The sequence below is a fragment of the Simochromis diagramma genome, unplaced genomic scaffold, assembly GCF_900408965.1.
Source record: "Simochromis diagramma unplaced genomic scaffold, fSimDia1.1 OVJJ01000303.1, whole genome shotgun sequence".
Taxonomy (NCBI): Eukaryota; Metazoa; Chordata; class Actinopteri; order Cichliformes; family Cichlidae; genus Simochromis; species Simochromis diagramma.
Genome location: NW_024386791.1, coordinates 232,527 through 248,617, shown reverse-complemented (window position 1 = coordinate 248,617; position 16,091 = coordinate 232,527). Strand labels below are relative to the sequence as shown.

The following is a 16,091-nucleotide window of genomic DNA, read 5'->3' as shown; positions in this document are numbered from 1 at the left end:
AGGCAATTACATCACTTCTTCAATCTGTTATCATATGTAGGTTTTTTGGGTTAATCTTATAGAAATCTATTAATATTTGGTTAGCACAGTTGCCTCACAGCAAATAGATCCTGGATTTGAATGAAGTTTACATGTTCTCTTTGTGCCTGTGTGGGTACTCCATCTTCCTCCCAATGTCAAAAGACATGTATGTTGGGTGAACTTGTGATTCTAAATTTACTGTAGGTGTGAATGGTTAAGCAAGTCTGTTGGCTGTAAGCTGGCAACTTATTCACCCCACCTTTCCAGCAGCTGGCAGCTAATAGGCCCCTTTAAGTATAGTTTAGTAGTGAAATCGTGGATATAGCCGAAGACACTGAACATGCAGCCCAAAAAAATGAGTATACACACACACACACACACACACACACACAGATCCATCTGGGAGACCATTTATTTTACTCTTCAAACACTGATTAGTGTTGGCTGGTAGTAACTTTAGTGTTATTGAAGGCAGCACAGCAGCATTATTGTGGAGAAAATCTCATGACTGTGCGGATACTGTGGGGAAAAGGAGAAAAGATTTGAGCAAAGTTTTGGACTAATCTGTGTTGCTGTTGACTCAATAATGGAGGAGAAAGTATAGTAGAGCAAATCTACCTTTTACCGTTCTTCAACAGTTCAATGGCGTCGTTGACCTGGTCCACAGTCATGTTGTGAGTAATGAACTCGTCCAGCATCACCTTCTTGTCCAGATATGCTTTAACCATCCTAGGAATGCCATCCTTACCCTTAAATCCTGATCCCCAAAAGACAAAACGACAAGCTGTAATGAATCTCAACATAAGCTTAATAAAGACACCGTAAGCTCCCTTATATTTATCTCACCTCCAAATATGCACCCAGTCCATGTACGTCCAAGCATGAGATTAGTAGGTCGGGTGGCTACGTCATACAAGTCTGTCCATCCAACAATGACACTAACGCCCCAGCCTGCCACACAAGATTCCAAAGCACTGCGCTACATGGAGAAACAGCGGAGCAGCAGAATTGTATGCAGAAGGATACAAGGATATGTTAATGAAGGACTTCTTAAATAACCACTACTGGAAAAGAGCAAGAAGGTTTAGTTGACTTTTACTAAACTAGACATTTGATACTACCGAGTAGATTAAATCTTCCTCACCATGCATTCCACATTCCCAATACATTCCAGGGAGTAGTCCACACCTCCACCAGTCATCTCCATCAGCACTTGGCTGATGGGTTTATTGTGATCCTTGGGATTGACGAAGTCAGTAGCACCAAACACTTTGGCCTTCTCAAACTTGTCTGGGTTGATGTCAACGGCGATAATCCTTTTGGCTCCTGCAGCCTTGCAACCCATGACTGCAGCTAAACCCACAGCTCCCAGACCAAACACGGCACAGGTGGAGCCTGGCTCAACCTGCAGGAAAGGAGACTGATCAAAACTGGACATAAAAATTAAATTAAACACCCCCAGCACAAAATGTCCAATTCCAATGGCTATTCCGTTAGCCCACCATACACACCTTAGCAGTATTAACAGCTGCCCCATATCCAGTGCAGACCCCACACCCAAGGAGGCAGACTTTATCCAGAGGAGCAGCAGAGTCGATTTTAACCACAGCCATCTGGTTCATCACAGTGTACTCAGAGAAGGTGCCAGTCCCCATAAATTGCTGCAGTTTCTGCCCCTTACAGGTAAGCCTGGAATGTTCTGTGCTTTTCTGGGCGTGCCTTTTCCTAAACAAGACATATTTGATGTGCATAAAAAAATAAATCCAAAACAACTTTTAAAAGTATTCCTCTTGAAGGAATGAAATCAACAGTTACCTAGTTGATAAAAAGACGAGTAGTCGGAATACTTTCATAACATTCATATCTAGTCTGTAAAAAAGTGCAGTGTGTGTAAAAGCACATGAAAACTGAATAAGATGGCATGAAATGAGTCTCACGTTGCTTCTTCACACCGGTTGGTCTTAGGACTCTTACAGAAGCGACATTCTCCACACTGGAGTAGGAAAAGAGGAATTACTTTGTCTCCTGGAAGACAGAAAGCATTGAGCCTCATTTACAGCATGTATACACAAATCCATACGTAACCTGTCAAACATTTCACATCCACAGAGGATGACAAACATTTCACATATAGCACCTAACTTGTTTATGCTCCATGAACAAATTTAGAAGTGCTTCTGACCTTGCGTATGAACAAATTATGAAAGTCTGAACATTTTTAAACTCCATCCATTCCAGCATGAATTCGTTTTCAAAACACTGCAAGATAAAATATCCTTAAAATTCTAAAATATAAATTTCTTGTACAGAAAAGAATACTAAATGAAACATTACCTTTTTGTTTTATAGTTGCTTGCATTTTTGTTGCAAATTTGTTACAGACTTTAGACACAGGATTGAGATGAGTCTTATTTCTCTCTTGCACAAAATGCAAATAAGCATATTTTTGGATGTTAAACAATCTCAAACAAACCTGGCTGAAATTCCGTGACTCCCAGCCCAACACTCTCTACAATGCCGGCTGCCTCATGACCGAGGATGATTGGGAAGAGTGATTTGTCCAGACTCTCATAAAGGATGTACAGGTCTGAATGGCACAGAGATGTTGCCACAATCTACAGCAAATATGACGGTAAAAGAAGCACTGAATGAGATTATAGGAGTTTAGTTGTAGAAAAGCGTAAAGAACATACATGCATACAAGAGCATCAAAGCCGGCTGCTTCTTACCTTAATGCGGACCTCATTGGCCTGGGGTGGGGCTACCTCTATTTCTTCAATCACCAGAGGCTTGCTGGATTCCCAGGCCACTGCTGCCTTGCACTTGATGACCTTAAATGGCAGAGTTACAATATTAAAATTATCCACCAAGGTCATTTCTGTAAACCAACTTAACAGAGCAGATGGAGAAATTTAAATAAAAATCTTTAAATATGCAATAAAGGAAATTATTAATCAGTGGCTGACCCCCCTTAACATTAGTGCCATTTCAAAAGTTTTGTAACAATGACCACTTACACCAGGGATGTCCAACTCCAGGCGTCAAGGGCCGGTGCCCTGCAGGTTTTAGATCTCACCCTGGGTCAACACATCTGAATCAAATGATTAGTTCATTACCATGCTCCTGGAGAACTTCAAGACATGTTGAGGCAGTAATGTAGCCATTTAAATCAGCTGTGTCGGATCAAGAACACATCTAAAACCTGCAGGACATCTGCCCTTGGAGCCTTGAGTTGGACACCCCTGACTTAGAGGGTCTACCCAGCACCACCGAGGTGGTCATTTTCACCCCATAGAAATTAATATCCAACCACATGCTGGCTGCCCTGGCAACACAATTTTAAGACACATTTTGTCATGAGCCTTAGAGGCAGATGTGGATGAGATGATAAACTTTGTTCAGTTTAAATAATTATTTTACAATATTAGTTTGTGTTTTTGTAGTTGGCTTTGAGGTTAATTTTAAATTGAAGATGATCTGTTTTTGATGCCTGCTTCACAGTTTCAATGCAGACTTTATTTCAGTGCAGCTATGCCACACATGACTCAACGTGACCCTTCCTGGTGGTTCTATTCTTAATAAATTAAGAAGTAAAATCAGTACAATACTACTATCTCAAGAGGAAAATATGATTTCGCTAAAAAATATGAATGTGCAAAGAAAACCATTAAATCATAGCACATGTAAAGTGTTATGATATTCTTTCCTTTATAAAAAAATAAAAATCTGCAAAAGTAATTGAAACACATTTAAATGATTTACTTACCTTACCAGCTGTGGCCATTTCTGCAACCAAATGAGGAAAACTCAACAGAAGAATGGACTTTAAATTCTGCGATGACGCATAAACATTTGGTAGGGACTTCAGAGGTCAGGTTTACCCAGCACGGTTACGCAAGCATTTTATATGAGACTGTTTACAATTCGGGAATTACATGTACTTCCATTATTATAGTCAAGTTTCTGTTCAAAGGACAGAAACTTGACTATAATAGTCAAGCACATGGTCTTACTGCCTCGGGGAATACTGCTCACCTGTGGTGGTATTGTGAAATCAGCACTTTTTACATGTACTTGGCAGAATATGACAAATTCCGTAATGCAAAAATCTTTAGGTAATCCTAAAACTGTTGAACTATATTTTTAATTTCCAACGTGCCTCAGAATATCCAGACTACATAGCATACCATTTATGAAGAAAACCAAAACACACCACACCCATCCCAAATGCAGTATGCTGTCCTGTTATCACACTTCATTCTTGCAGTGCATGCAAGCCAGCACGTGTTTCAGGACATTCCCAATGTGTCCTGAGTTAAAGGGCAATTGACAAGTTTACTCCAACATGTGACAACATGAGTAAACTAGAATATGGACTTGAGCTGAAGTTTCAGTCCCCCCCTTTTGTAGGATGGCAAACTGAACCCTGGCTGAACACAGAAGCACAGATCTGCTCCTGATCAGCAGAAACCAATTCTGTACAGAAATTTAAAACTATTAGTCTAAGTGTACAGTTGGTACTGAATGATCATGGCAGAAGATTGAAGCAAGTGCATGTGAAGCAAGGATCAAAAGGATCTGAGGATAGGAATACAAATGGCAGATCTGTTTGGAATTCTGAAGTTGTTTTCACTGCCATAAGCAATTACATTAAAGTAGAAGTTAACAAGGGACATCTGTGACAAAACTAGCGGGATGACGATGGCACTCCCTGCTATGTTAAGCACATATTTATATTAGGCTGTGTGTAAATGTGAGCAGCAGTTATTAAATAGTCAAACTCTGAAAACAATTAGTTCAGGCATTGCAAAGTGTGTTAAACAAAAATAAACTTTAAAAGGCAATATTTGCACGAGTCTTAATGAAATGTGAGTCACTACATCTGGCACTATTCAACGCATTGCTTAATATATTGCACAACAAAACCATAAACTACACAGATTTGTTTAAACCATTTATTTTGCTCTTCAAACAGTGTTTAGTTTCTCTTATCAACACAGATTTCAACCATCCATGGATGTCTGATTCCCTTTTATGCACAGTGTACCGTTTGAAATCCAGTATAGTGATGACTTAATTTAGGGTTGTTGAATTCAGGACTGGAGTTTATTTTGTGGAGAAACTCATGACCACCTGGATACAGAAAGAAGAATGATTAATGTGTCATTTAGTCAGCCAGTGAGTGTAAGTCTACCATTTGCTGCGTTTTACCTCATTCTGGACAAACACTCATAACTGTCCGGATGCTTTGAAATAAACAACACAAATTAGGTCTTCGTTTTGGACATCTAGTAATTAAGTTATGTCAGCTGAGGCTGTACGTACCATTTGCCTTGCTTCATTAGGTCAATGGCATCATTGATTTCATCTATAGTCATAGTGTGACTGATAAACTCATCCAGCTTCAGTTTCTTTTCCAGGTAGTCTTTCACCATCTTAGGAACAGCATCCTTACTTTTAAATCCTGACCCCACCCAAAGACGAGCCAAACACACAAGTTAGAACGGCACTAACCAGTTTGTTACAACAGAAGATGCAAGAAATTATGCAGATCTCAGTCTAATTCCTGACATGGCTAGCTGAAGTACCATGTAGTTTTAAGAATATCATATTTTACATTTGAATGCAATATGTCCAGCTGACTGGGGACCTCTCCAGGGAGTGCCCCGCTTCTTGCCTTATAACAGGTGGGCTGCATATCAAGCATACTTGAATCCTAATTTGGAGAAGCATGCCAGCTTAGACCACAAACAATTTGTTGTGAGCTGCCCATCAGATTTAATCACTCATGTGAAAATGTTGTACGCTGGTCCAGCCCACTAGAACCACTGGTTATGGTCACATTTGTCTCACCTCCAAACAGGCAGCCAGTCCATGTACGTCCCGAGGTGAGCTGAAGAGGTCGGGTGGCTACATCTTGCATGTCTGTCAATCCCACGATCACACTGACACCCCAGCCTTTCACACAGGACTCCAAAGCACTGCGCTAGAATGAGAAATGGTACCAAGTCAGCGGAAGGATAGAAGTCACTGAAAAGACTAAACTGACTCGAGGTCTTTTTTTGCGTTTTAAAAACAAAAAGAAATTGTTTCACTTAATTCCCTCTATTGAGAATCTAAATTTCATAAGATTCCCCTACCATGCATTCCACATCACCAACACATTCCAGGGAGTAGTCCACACCTCCACCAGTCATCTCCATTAGCACTTGACTAATGGGTTTATTGTGATCTTTGGGATTGACGAAGTCAGTAGCTCCAAACTCCCTGGCTTTCTCAAACTTGTCTGGGTTGATGTCAACAACAATAATCCTTTTGGCTCCTGCAGCCTCACAGCCCATGACTGCAGCCAAACCCACAGCTCCCAGACCAAACACGGCACAGGTGGAGCCTGGCTCAACCTGCAGGAGATGATTTCAGTAAATGGGACTCATTTTGGATGAGTGTTTACAGCTCGTTACTAAAACAAAACCTTTCAGTTCTAGCAGCATACACACCTTAGCAGTATTAACAGCTGCCCCATACCCAGTGCAGACCCCACACCCAAGGAGGCAGACTTTATCCAGAGGAGCATCAGGGTCAATCTTAGCCACAGCCATCTGATGAGTCACAGTGTACTCAGAGAAGGTGCTGGTCCCCATAAACTGCCGCAGCTTCTGCCCATTACAGGTTAACCTGGACTTTTCCAGTGCCATTTCTTTTGAAGCCATTCTAGTCCTGAACAAGATAGAGGGAAAACATGAACTTCCTCAAGAGTACACATCAGCACATGTTGGTGATGAGAGGTGAGAATAAAGATTGCACTCACCAAATTACGTCACACTGGTTTGTCTTAGGGCTCTTACAGAAGCGACATTCTCCACACTGAGGAAGGTAGAGAGGAATCACCTTGTCTCCTGAGGGAAAAATAAATGGTCACACGTTCTGCTTTGGCGTATTGACCGAGTGCCTGCTGATGGACCACATTTACTTGCATTGAGAATTTAAAAATTTGAACACCACAATTTACAATTAAAACCACCCTTTGGACAAAGGCAATCAAGTCTCTTCCTAAAACCAACCTGAACACCATGGGAACAGCTGTGGCTGATGTCAGGGTCAATCTTTTGTTCACGGAGAGAAGTTTAATTTGTTCAAAGTTAAAAACTGACCTGGCTGAAATTCTGTGACTCCAGGCCCAACACTCTCGACAATGCCGGCCGCCTCATGGCCGAGGACGACTGGGAAAAATTCCTTCTCCACAACCTTCAACAGGCAGTACAGGTCTGAATGGCACAGCGCTGTTGAAACAATCTGTAACCACGGGAATAATAATCAAATCCAAAGTCAGGGTTGTTTCTGGTGCATCTTCTGGTAAAACAGAAAGTTTATGGAGGTACTACATTGCTCCAGGATCATTTCAGAGGATGAGAGGGCCTGCAAGTCTTGAAAGTGGACGTCTCACCTTGATGCGGACCTCATTGGCCTGGGGTGGTGCTACCTCTATCTCCTCAATCACCACAGGCTGCTGGGGCTCCCAGGCTACTACTGCCTTGCACTTGATGACCTAAAGGGGAAGTTGGAGGAAGAAGAAAATTCCAAGTCCAATGCACATGATTAAATTACTATAATTAGCCTCCATTAGCCTTTTTCAGCCTTAATTTTGAAAAACGAAAAGTTATAGAAGGAAATAAAAGAAAGGAAATGTTACACTTACATTACCAGCAGTGGTCATTTCTGTAACAAAAAGGTGGAGAGATGGACTTGAGTAGTTACAAGTAGTGTGACAGCAGATCATGGGGACACAAACTTATAATTTTCCTCTGTATTAGCAGTGTTAGTTCAAAATTCAACCAATCAATAACCCAGCAGAGTTCTCATATCCGAGAGCTTGTGATGCTTTCAAATGTTGTGAACGGTGTTCTTTTGAATGAAACTAGAGGGGGCGGGGCTTGTTTATAGCTAGACTAACTCATTTACCCAACTACTACTATTAACCAGTTAGGTTAAACAGACGTGGCTTCAAATACAAATGTTCCCCACATATGACAGCCAAGCTGTATAATTAACCTGTATGTTATGAGTTTTGTAAAATAAACCATGGTGAAGTCAATAATTTGGTTCCAAACTTTAAAATGTGGATTTAAAAACAAAACTCTTCAAACCATGTTTGCAACATTTGCAAACCAGTTCCATCTAAATGTGAAATATAGGTGTTAAACCAAAAAGCTGAATTTTAAATGTAAGGTTATATCTAAACTCATCTTTTCCAATAACGTGACTATTTGAGGGCCAGTCTGTAAATGAATTGTCTAATCTTAATCTTAAATTGATTTCAAAGATGTTTTGAATCCAGGATGCAGACAGGTTGATTTGGAGAGGTACAATATTTGTTATCAAATCAGTCTAAAGCTTCAGATTCTCCACTGAGAGGTTAAAGGAGGCCTGACTGGACTCACAACAACACCACACACACGCATAAGTACACTGTAGCTTTGACTCAATCTGCAGTGGCTTTAATCCCAGTTACGTTAAAGCTGATTACATTTAATTTGATTCAATTTCTTTAAACTCAAATGTAATCATCAATCATATGGTTCTTTTATTTGTTAATAAAACTTAAAGTAGGGTAAATTATAACTGGGAAGACAAGGAACCCAAAAAGCTTTCCATTGTCCCCTCCAATTCTTTAAGTTAAAATGCTACATAGTCCACATTAAAAGGATACCATTTCACTTAGGATGGATTTGCTTCACTTAACTCAGGAGGAACACAGAGGTGTTGAAACTCACTCTGATCAACCTTTCTAGAACAAGGTCACTTATTTCAGAGTTACTCGACTCCTCTTACTAGTTTATAATGAAACATGAGCTGACTTGGGTTACCATGTTGAAACAATGATTCTGAGTTCCCACTGCTCAGAAAACCTCTAACATTACTGGCAGCATTTCAGAAATGCACAACAACACAGCAATGAAGGGGAGATCAATTAAACGATTTCAGCCAGCTAATTTTTGCTTTTTCAGGGCAGAACGAGACCGTCAACACAATCACAAAGAAAGCAACTTGCACATACCTGAAGGAAATAGCGGGTCTGCAACAGGTGGGAAACAGCGGATGCTCCAAGGTGCAGGGTGGTAATTAAGGGCTGGCCAATATTCGCTTTGCAGCTGCATTTTCCTTATAAGGAAAGTGGCTAATGAGGCATGCCTAAATGAGCTGACCTGGAACGTTAAAATGACTCAAAGTCCGACTGAATGCACAGTACGATGGTGGCTCAGTGATTAACTCAATCGCCCAACAAGAAGTTGGCCCTGGGTTCAAACCTGTGGAAGACCCTTCTGCACATGTTCTCTTTGTGCTTCCTCTAGAACTCCAGGAACTGTTACTGAAAAGAAGGCTAAGTAATTCTGTCTGGATGGGTACTTTTGCAAATAAAAGTTCAATATAAAAGGAAAAACTGCATCATTCAGCCAAACAAATGCATCTTAGTGCATTCGTGTATAACCCCTGTCAATATTTGAAGCAAGAATCTGAGTGAGAAAATATAAAAGGCTTTTTAAAGGGGTTTATAGGAGAAAGTTAATAGCTTTAACTCTTTTAACTGAAATATTGCCTCCTTTTGACGTTACCAGGAAAGTAGTGCAACAGGCAGAAATAGCTGTGGTAATAAATCCATGATCTCATCACTAGTAGTGTAATTTCAACACTGTTTGCCAACCTAAGTACATATAGTTGATTAGACAAGTCTGTAAATCTAAAGTGACTAGAAAGCTTGTGCCACACTAAAACCAGTGTAATAGTGAACTGAATTACAGCCTCTGTACTGACTTATAAAATAACACAACCAAATCTGATCAGAAGTGAGGAAACCAGTCATCTGTTAAAACCATTTATTTTGCTGCACAAACACTCCTCAGATTTTGATCATGTGAACACTGATGATAATTCTTACAAACACAACCTGTACATAATCTGTTGAATGGTGTTCACTGTAGAGCATGGCTTCAGATTACTGAGGAATGAAGTGGTCTTACTGTGGAGAAACACTTAGAACTGTCCGGATGCTGGGAAACAAATACAAAGCACAAATTAGAAGACTTGCACCTATTAGTTTTTCATTTTTGCATCTAGTTAGTAATAATTGAGAAAGTATGTACCATTTGCCGTGCTTCATCAGTTCAATGGCATCGTTGACCTGGTCCAAAGTCATTTTATGAGTGATGAACTCATCCAGCTTCACCTTCTTGTTCAGGTAAGCTTTAACCATCTCAGGGACGCCATCCTTACTCTTAAATCCTGAGCCCCAGATATAAAAAGCATATTATAACATCAATTAGTCTTTTCTCACTTCAAGCCTTCTGGCCACTGTCACAGCACAGGAGGTACTGTTCTTGGTAATTTGGTGTGTGAAACCAATTATGGAAAATGTGCAGATGTTTGAATGTGCTGAATACAACCTGGTGCTTTTCAAAGTTCTGCACTCAATGTGCTGATGTAAAGCTGAAGAAAGTTAGCTGCATATGGATGCAGAAACACCCCCCAAAACTGGAAGCTGTGCTCAGTAATGCTGCGGTGGTGGTTACATTAAATTACATTAGTTAGTGTGGATGATTACATGTGCCTCACCTCCAAACAAAGAGCCCTTCCATGTACGTCCAGCAATGAGCTGAATGGGTCGGGCTGCAAAGTCGTGGAGATCAGTCCAGCCAACCAGCACGCTGACACCCCAGCCTTTGATACAAGACTCCAAGGCACTGCGCTACATGATAAAACCAGCCAAATGTCAGCTGACTTGTAAACATAGGGTTCTTGACCATATTTACAAACTGATCCAGTCTTTATTCGAATTTGTCAGTCTGCCTCACCATGACTGCCACGTTCCCGACACATTCCAGGGAGTAGTCCACACCTCCGTTTGTCATCTCAGCCAAAACTTCATTGATGGGTTTGTTGTGATCCTTTGGGTTCACAAACTCAGTGGCTCCAAACACTTTGGCCTTCTCAAACTTGTCTGGGTTGATGTCAACGGCGATAATCCTTTTGGCTCCTGCAGCCTTGCATCCCATGACTGCAGCCAAACCCACAGCTCCCAGACCAAACACGGCACAGGTGGAGCCTGGCTCAACCTGGAGGAAAAAAAAATTAGTCAGTTTGGATACTCTGGACTTGTTAAGACTTCATACAGTAACAAACATCAATCTTCGCCTGCTGTCAAACCTACATACACACCTTAGCAGTATTAACAGCTGCCCCATATCCAGTGCAGACCCCACACCCAAGGAGGCAGACTTTATCCAGAGGAGCAGCCGGGTCGATCTTAGCCACAGCCACCTGGTTCATCACAGTGTACTCAGAGAAGGTGCTGGTCCCCATAAACTGCAGCACCTTCTTCCCCTTACAGGTGAACCTGGATTCTGCTAAAGCCATCACATCATGACTATCAGCAGCCCTGTACAGAAAACATTGGTTAAAAAATATAGTACTTTGTGGCAGAGGGTACATATAAAACAAATTCTACGATTAAGCGAAATTAAGAAAACTATTAACTCACCAGCCTTTTTCGCACTGATTGGTCTTAGGATTCTTACAGAAGCGACATTCCCGACACTGGGAGATGAACAGAGGGATCACCTTGTCTCCTAAAATTCAAAAACAAGGCTGAGAATGCTGCATCTTACAGAAACCACCTGGTGAACATGACAAGACAGACAAATGAAAGCTTTAACTGACCTGGCTGAAATTCAGTAACGCCGGGGCCAACGCTCTCTACTATGCCGGCTCCCTCGTGTCCAAGCACTGCTGGGAAGCCATCTTTGTGCATACCCTCAAAAAGGTGGTACAGGTCAGTGTGGCATACTCCAGTTGCAACGATCTGCATGAGAACACAGATGCTTGTTTCTTTTGGACACTTGAAGAGTTTGGCTTGTGGTTTTATCTGTGCAGTTTGCTAAGCTTTTTACCTGACATAGCAAGAATGTGAAAGAAATGGAAACGCAAGGGAATGGATAAAACTCTGTCTTTTGCTATACACATACCAGAAATACACCCAAAATGAGGAAGCATTTTGTTAAATAAGAACATTTCTGGGGTTAAAATTTCCCCCGGATGTTATTAGGTCTTTATCTGAGTCCAGTGGCTAACATCTCTGTCCTGATTTTTCATGGACTTTTAGAGATTAAATACACTGGCTACACCCTATCAAACCTGGTCACACATGGTTATTCTTTGTGGTAAAAGGTGTCCAAGTCCCACAGTTTCTTTTGTCATACTGTGTGGATAGTGTACTGCAATTCCATAATGACTAGTTAAAAAAAAACCCAGCTCACTGTCGCCTACATCTTTTAGCCTTAGATTCATTTTGAACAGTATTAAATGGTATAGAACCAACAAGTACTACTGAAAGACAATATTTTTCATATCTGCTCCCATCAGAGATTCAGTTTTTAGATAACTAATGGAGATAATGATAGCCTCATTTGCTAGCTAATGATAGCTGATAAAAATCTGCATTAGTATACTTTATTAGAGCTAAAGGTAAGATATACTGTGTGACATGTAGGTCTCATCTCTGTAACTCTGTGCCTCTTGTCAGTCAACTGGACATGAAATCTTGGAGAAGATGAGCCTGGAATTACTTTAAGATCCTAAAAAGGAGCTAAGAGTTATTTTACAAACAGTCTGCAGAGCATCTGATGGTATTCTGACTGCATTTCACATTGAAATGTGCTGACATGTCACTAAACAATGTTGAGCAACATTTTGAAAGGAACGTAGTTTCACTGGGTCTGACTGACATCATACGTCCGCAAGTAAACACTGTCTTATTTGTCTGATCTACAGGGTGGGGCAACCAAGCACACCATTGTTTTTTTTTGTGACATTACCAATAAGTTTGATGTGTCACATGGCCCTCTTCCTATTGAAAAAACAAAAGTTGTATCCAAGATGGCCGACTTCTAAACGGCCACCATGGTCACCACCCATCTTGAGGAGTTTGCCCCCTCACATATACTAATGTGCCACAAACAGGACTTTAATATCACCAACCATTCCCATGTTATTACAATGTATCCATATAAATGGCCCACCCTGTATATTTTTTTATGTCTATTTTTGTCACCTGCACTTTGTCCTTGTCAGGTTACAGCTGATTTGAATATTAGCTAAGAAGTGGAGATTCTGCTCTTTAGTTATCCGAGTTTTTATCTTTCTAATTTTTCACTTTTGCCTTATTACCCATTTTTTGTGTTTCACCATGAGAAACAGTTTCCTGCAACTTTTGCTTAGATTAGAACCCACTATTATGATTCCTTTCATTCACCAACACAAGTGCACTAAGAGATCTCTGTGAATGTGTGTGTGTCGATTCTCACCTTGATCCGGACCTCATTGGCCTGAGGTGGGGCTACCTCAATCTCCTCAATCACCATAGGCTTGTTTGGCTCCCAGGCCACTGCTGCCTTGCACTTGATGACCTAAAGTGGCAGCGTGAAATGTCACATTTTTGGGGTGCTGCTGAACTATACCAAGATGGGTGTCTGGAGAGTTATGACAAGCACCTACTCATGTAGCATTTGTAATTTGAAGTGCATTAATGCCTGCCTGGCACAACTCGAGAAATTTCAAACATCTTTAAATTATACTATTCAACTGGTGCAAGCAAGAGTTTGTGCAAAAGAGCCACTGTTTAACAGCAGATTGGTTTTAATAGTTCAGATAAGGCTTTTCCTGCAGAAGGGCAAACATCATATGACAAGGAACAGTCTAAAGTCCATGTCTCATTTAGCAAATGTAGTAAATGTAGACTCTGGAAATTGAATAACACAAAATAAATCATTCACTAAATCACATGTTGTTACATTACATAAATAAAGGGGCTTTTTGGTCATTATTTTTGAATTCCCTGCACTAAATTCTTGGGCATGCGCCATACTTTTCTTTTGGCCTTCCACATCAGCATCCTTGCCAAAATTTGCAGTTGCACAAAACTGTCTCGATGGCTTGAAAGTGCATTCCAAGTCAAAATAGGAAACGCAATATTTCACAGATGTATTTCATCACAGTTTTATTGCAATCAAAGTAGTAACTCTAGGCTGGGCTTAGTGGAATAAACATGCATGTGTAAAAGGATATAGGTTAACAACTGCTCAACTGCCCTGAAACCCTTATCTGTAACACTTTCGGCTATTACAGTGTTCATGACACACCCACCCACACTTAGACACAGAGGTACAGCAAAATACATTTCAACCAAGTACAATATTTTAATGTGAGGTTTGCAACAAAATTTTTTGAAACAACAAAACAAAAACAAACAAACAAACAAACAAACAAAAAACCCCACATTAAAACATTAAAGCTGTAAATGAGGCCTCCCATGTGGAATTATGTACCTACCTTACCAGCGGTGGACATTTCTGCAACTATGACAGAGTCACAAAAAAGTTGAAAGCAACAGGAGCTGCAGGACTGGAGTCAGAGAAACTCGCTTGGACTTGCTGCTAAAAATACTACAGCTGGAGAGGGAGTTATGCAACCACCAGATGGGCAGGGACTTTTCAATGATTGCAAACTGAAAACAGTTTTTCTTCTTCCCTTGCTTAAACTCATATGGAGAATAGATATGGAGGCTGCTATGTTTGCACAAACAACCCACAGTCAACACAGATGATAATAAATCATGGAAAAACTCACTTTTGTGCTGCGTTTATCAAAAACTATGACAACTTACAGAGCTACCTGACGCTGTATTTCTGTTATTTTGTTTGAGTGGCCATCGTGAGTCATTTATGCCGAATGGCATAAAAATTTACATTTATTTCTTTATAATTACGCAGTTTATGACACTCAACAACAATCATCACAATGACAAATTCACTGAATTGTTCTATAATTTTGAAAACTTTATATAGTATGTCAAGGAGGTGACAAAGATTTCGGTGGCACTCAGGCTTCACATTCACAGTTTGGAAATTTGACAGATGATTTCTTAGTCAACTGTACAATCACAGACGCGTAACAGTAAGTTGGCACATTAGAAATGTTATCTTTTGGATTTGTGTACAATGTAACTGGACTTTAGTAACAGTTCTAGATATTGCATCAGCCCTTTAGTCTTATATAGATAAAGGTCAATATGCAAGTCTTTGAGAGAACTCCCATCATAAACTTTATAATTATCAACTACCCTTCTCAAGACCTTGAAATAAAACTTGCTACAAACTCTCAAGTTCATTCCAGTCCAGGCTGTCAGTTATCTGTACCCCCAGAAAATCCCTGGTGACTACCTCAACAGCACTATTGTCATTGATGAGAGTTTTGTCCTGAATTCGATGATCATCTCCTTGGTCTTCTTGACGTTTCGGAACAGATTGTTAGCACTGCACAGGTCCACTGCTTCACCTTGTCTCTATAGGACAGGTCGCTGTTGTCCCTAATGAGACCCACCACTGTTGTGTCGTGTGCATACTTGATGATGTGACTAGAAGCAGATGCAGCACTGGAGTCATGTGTCACAGCGTGAACAGCAGTGGGCTCAGGACACAGACCTGAGTGGAGCCGATGGAGATGGAGATGGAGATGCTGTTTCCCATTCGCTGACTGAGGTCTGTTGGTGAGGAAGTCCAGCAGCCAGTTAACCATGGGAGTGCTGACTGTTTTCTACTCCAGATGTACCAAGCTCAGGTGGAGAACAGAGGAAATGGCGTCCTCTGGAGAGCGGTTTGGCTGGTAAGCAAACTGGAATCGGTCAAATATGGGAGGCATTAAAGATATGTAGTCCTTTACCAACTTCTCGAAGTTCTTCATCATTATGGGAGTTCGTGCAGCAGGGTTGTAGTCATTAAAACACGTGATGGGCACAGGGATGATGGTGGCAGACTTGAAACATGATGGAACCACAGTCTGCTCCAAGGAGTTGTTAAAGATATCTCTAAGGACATTTGCTAGCTGGTCACCGCACTCCCCGAGTACTGTTGGGGTTTTTATTATGAGAGACAAGAAAAATATGCTCCAATTATAAGCTTTCACAGATAATTAATAAAACATTTAAAATTTTAAATTAGTTTTACATGGCGTTGTGGACCGCC

General features: G+C 40.7%; 3 protein-coding genes across 3 annotated transcripts; all 3 read right to left on the bottom strand.

The window, feature by feature from the left end:
* Nucleotides 1-415: 415 nt before the first annotated feature.
* Nucleotides 416-3,981, bottom strand: LOC120728592 (alcohol dehydrogenase 1-like). Its single transcript, XM_040023611.1, has 9 exons — nucleotides 3,788-3,981; nucleotides 2,751-2,852; nucleotides 2,495-2,636; nucleotides 1,959-2,046; nucleotides 1,533-1,746; nucleotides 1,166-1,426; nucleotides 868-1,000; nucleotides 640-778; nucleotides 416-540 (listed from the first exon to the last, which is right to left on the bottom strand). The coding sequence occupies exons 1-9, from the start codon at nucleotides 3,803-3,805 to the stop codon at nucleotides 507-509; spliced, it is 1,131 nt and encodes a 376-aa protein (XP_039879545.1). The 5' UTR covers nucleotides 3,806-3,981; the 3' UTR covers nucleotides 416-506.
* Nucleotides 3,982-4,962: 981 nt separating this feature from the next.
* Nucleotides 4,963-9,191, bottom strand: LOC120728588 (alcohol dehydrogenase 1-like). Its single transcript, XM_040023605.1, has 11 exons — nucleotides 9,077-9,191; nucleotides 7,718-7,737; nucleotides 7,466-7,567; nucleotides 7,173-7,314; nucleotides 6,830-6,917; nucleotides 6,519-6,738; nucleotides 6,162-6,422; nucleotides 5,875-6,007; nucleotides 5,347-5,485; nucleotides 5,233-5,267; nucleotides 4,963-5,154 (listed from the first exon to the last, which is right to left on the bottom strand). The coding sequence occupies exons 1-10, from the start codon at nucleotides 9,174-9,176 to the stop codon at nucleotides 5,234-5,236; spliced, it is 1,239 nt and encodes a 412-aa protein (XP_039879539.1). The 5' UTR covers nucleotides 9,177-9,191; the 3' UTR covers nucleotides 4,963-5,154; nucleotide 5,233.
* Nucleotides 9,192-9,878: 687 nt separating this feature from the next.
* LOC120728591 (alcohol dehydrogenase 1) lies at nucleotides 9,879-14,529 on the bottom strand. The gene is made up of 9 exons (XM_040023610.1): nucleotides 14,401-14,529; nucleotides 13,377-13,478; nucleotides 11,734-11,875; nucleotides 11,555-11,642; nucleotides 11,233-11,452; nucleotides 10,869-11,129; nucleotides 10,630-10,762; nucleotides 10,161-10,299; nucleotides 9,879-10,067 (listed from the first exon to the last, which is right to left on the bottom strand). Exons 1-9 carry the CDS (start codon nucleotides 14,416-14,418, stop codon nucleotides 10,034-10,036), a joined length of 1,137 nt encoding a protein of 378 aa, XP_039879544.1. The 5' UTR covers nucleotides 14,419-14,529; the 3' UTR covers nucleotides 9,879-10,033.
* Nucleotides 14,530-16,091: the final 1,562 nt, after the last annotated feature.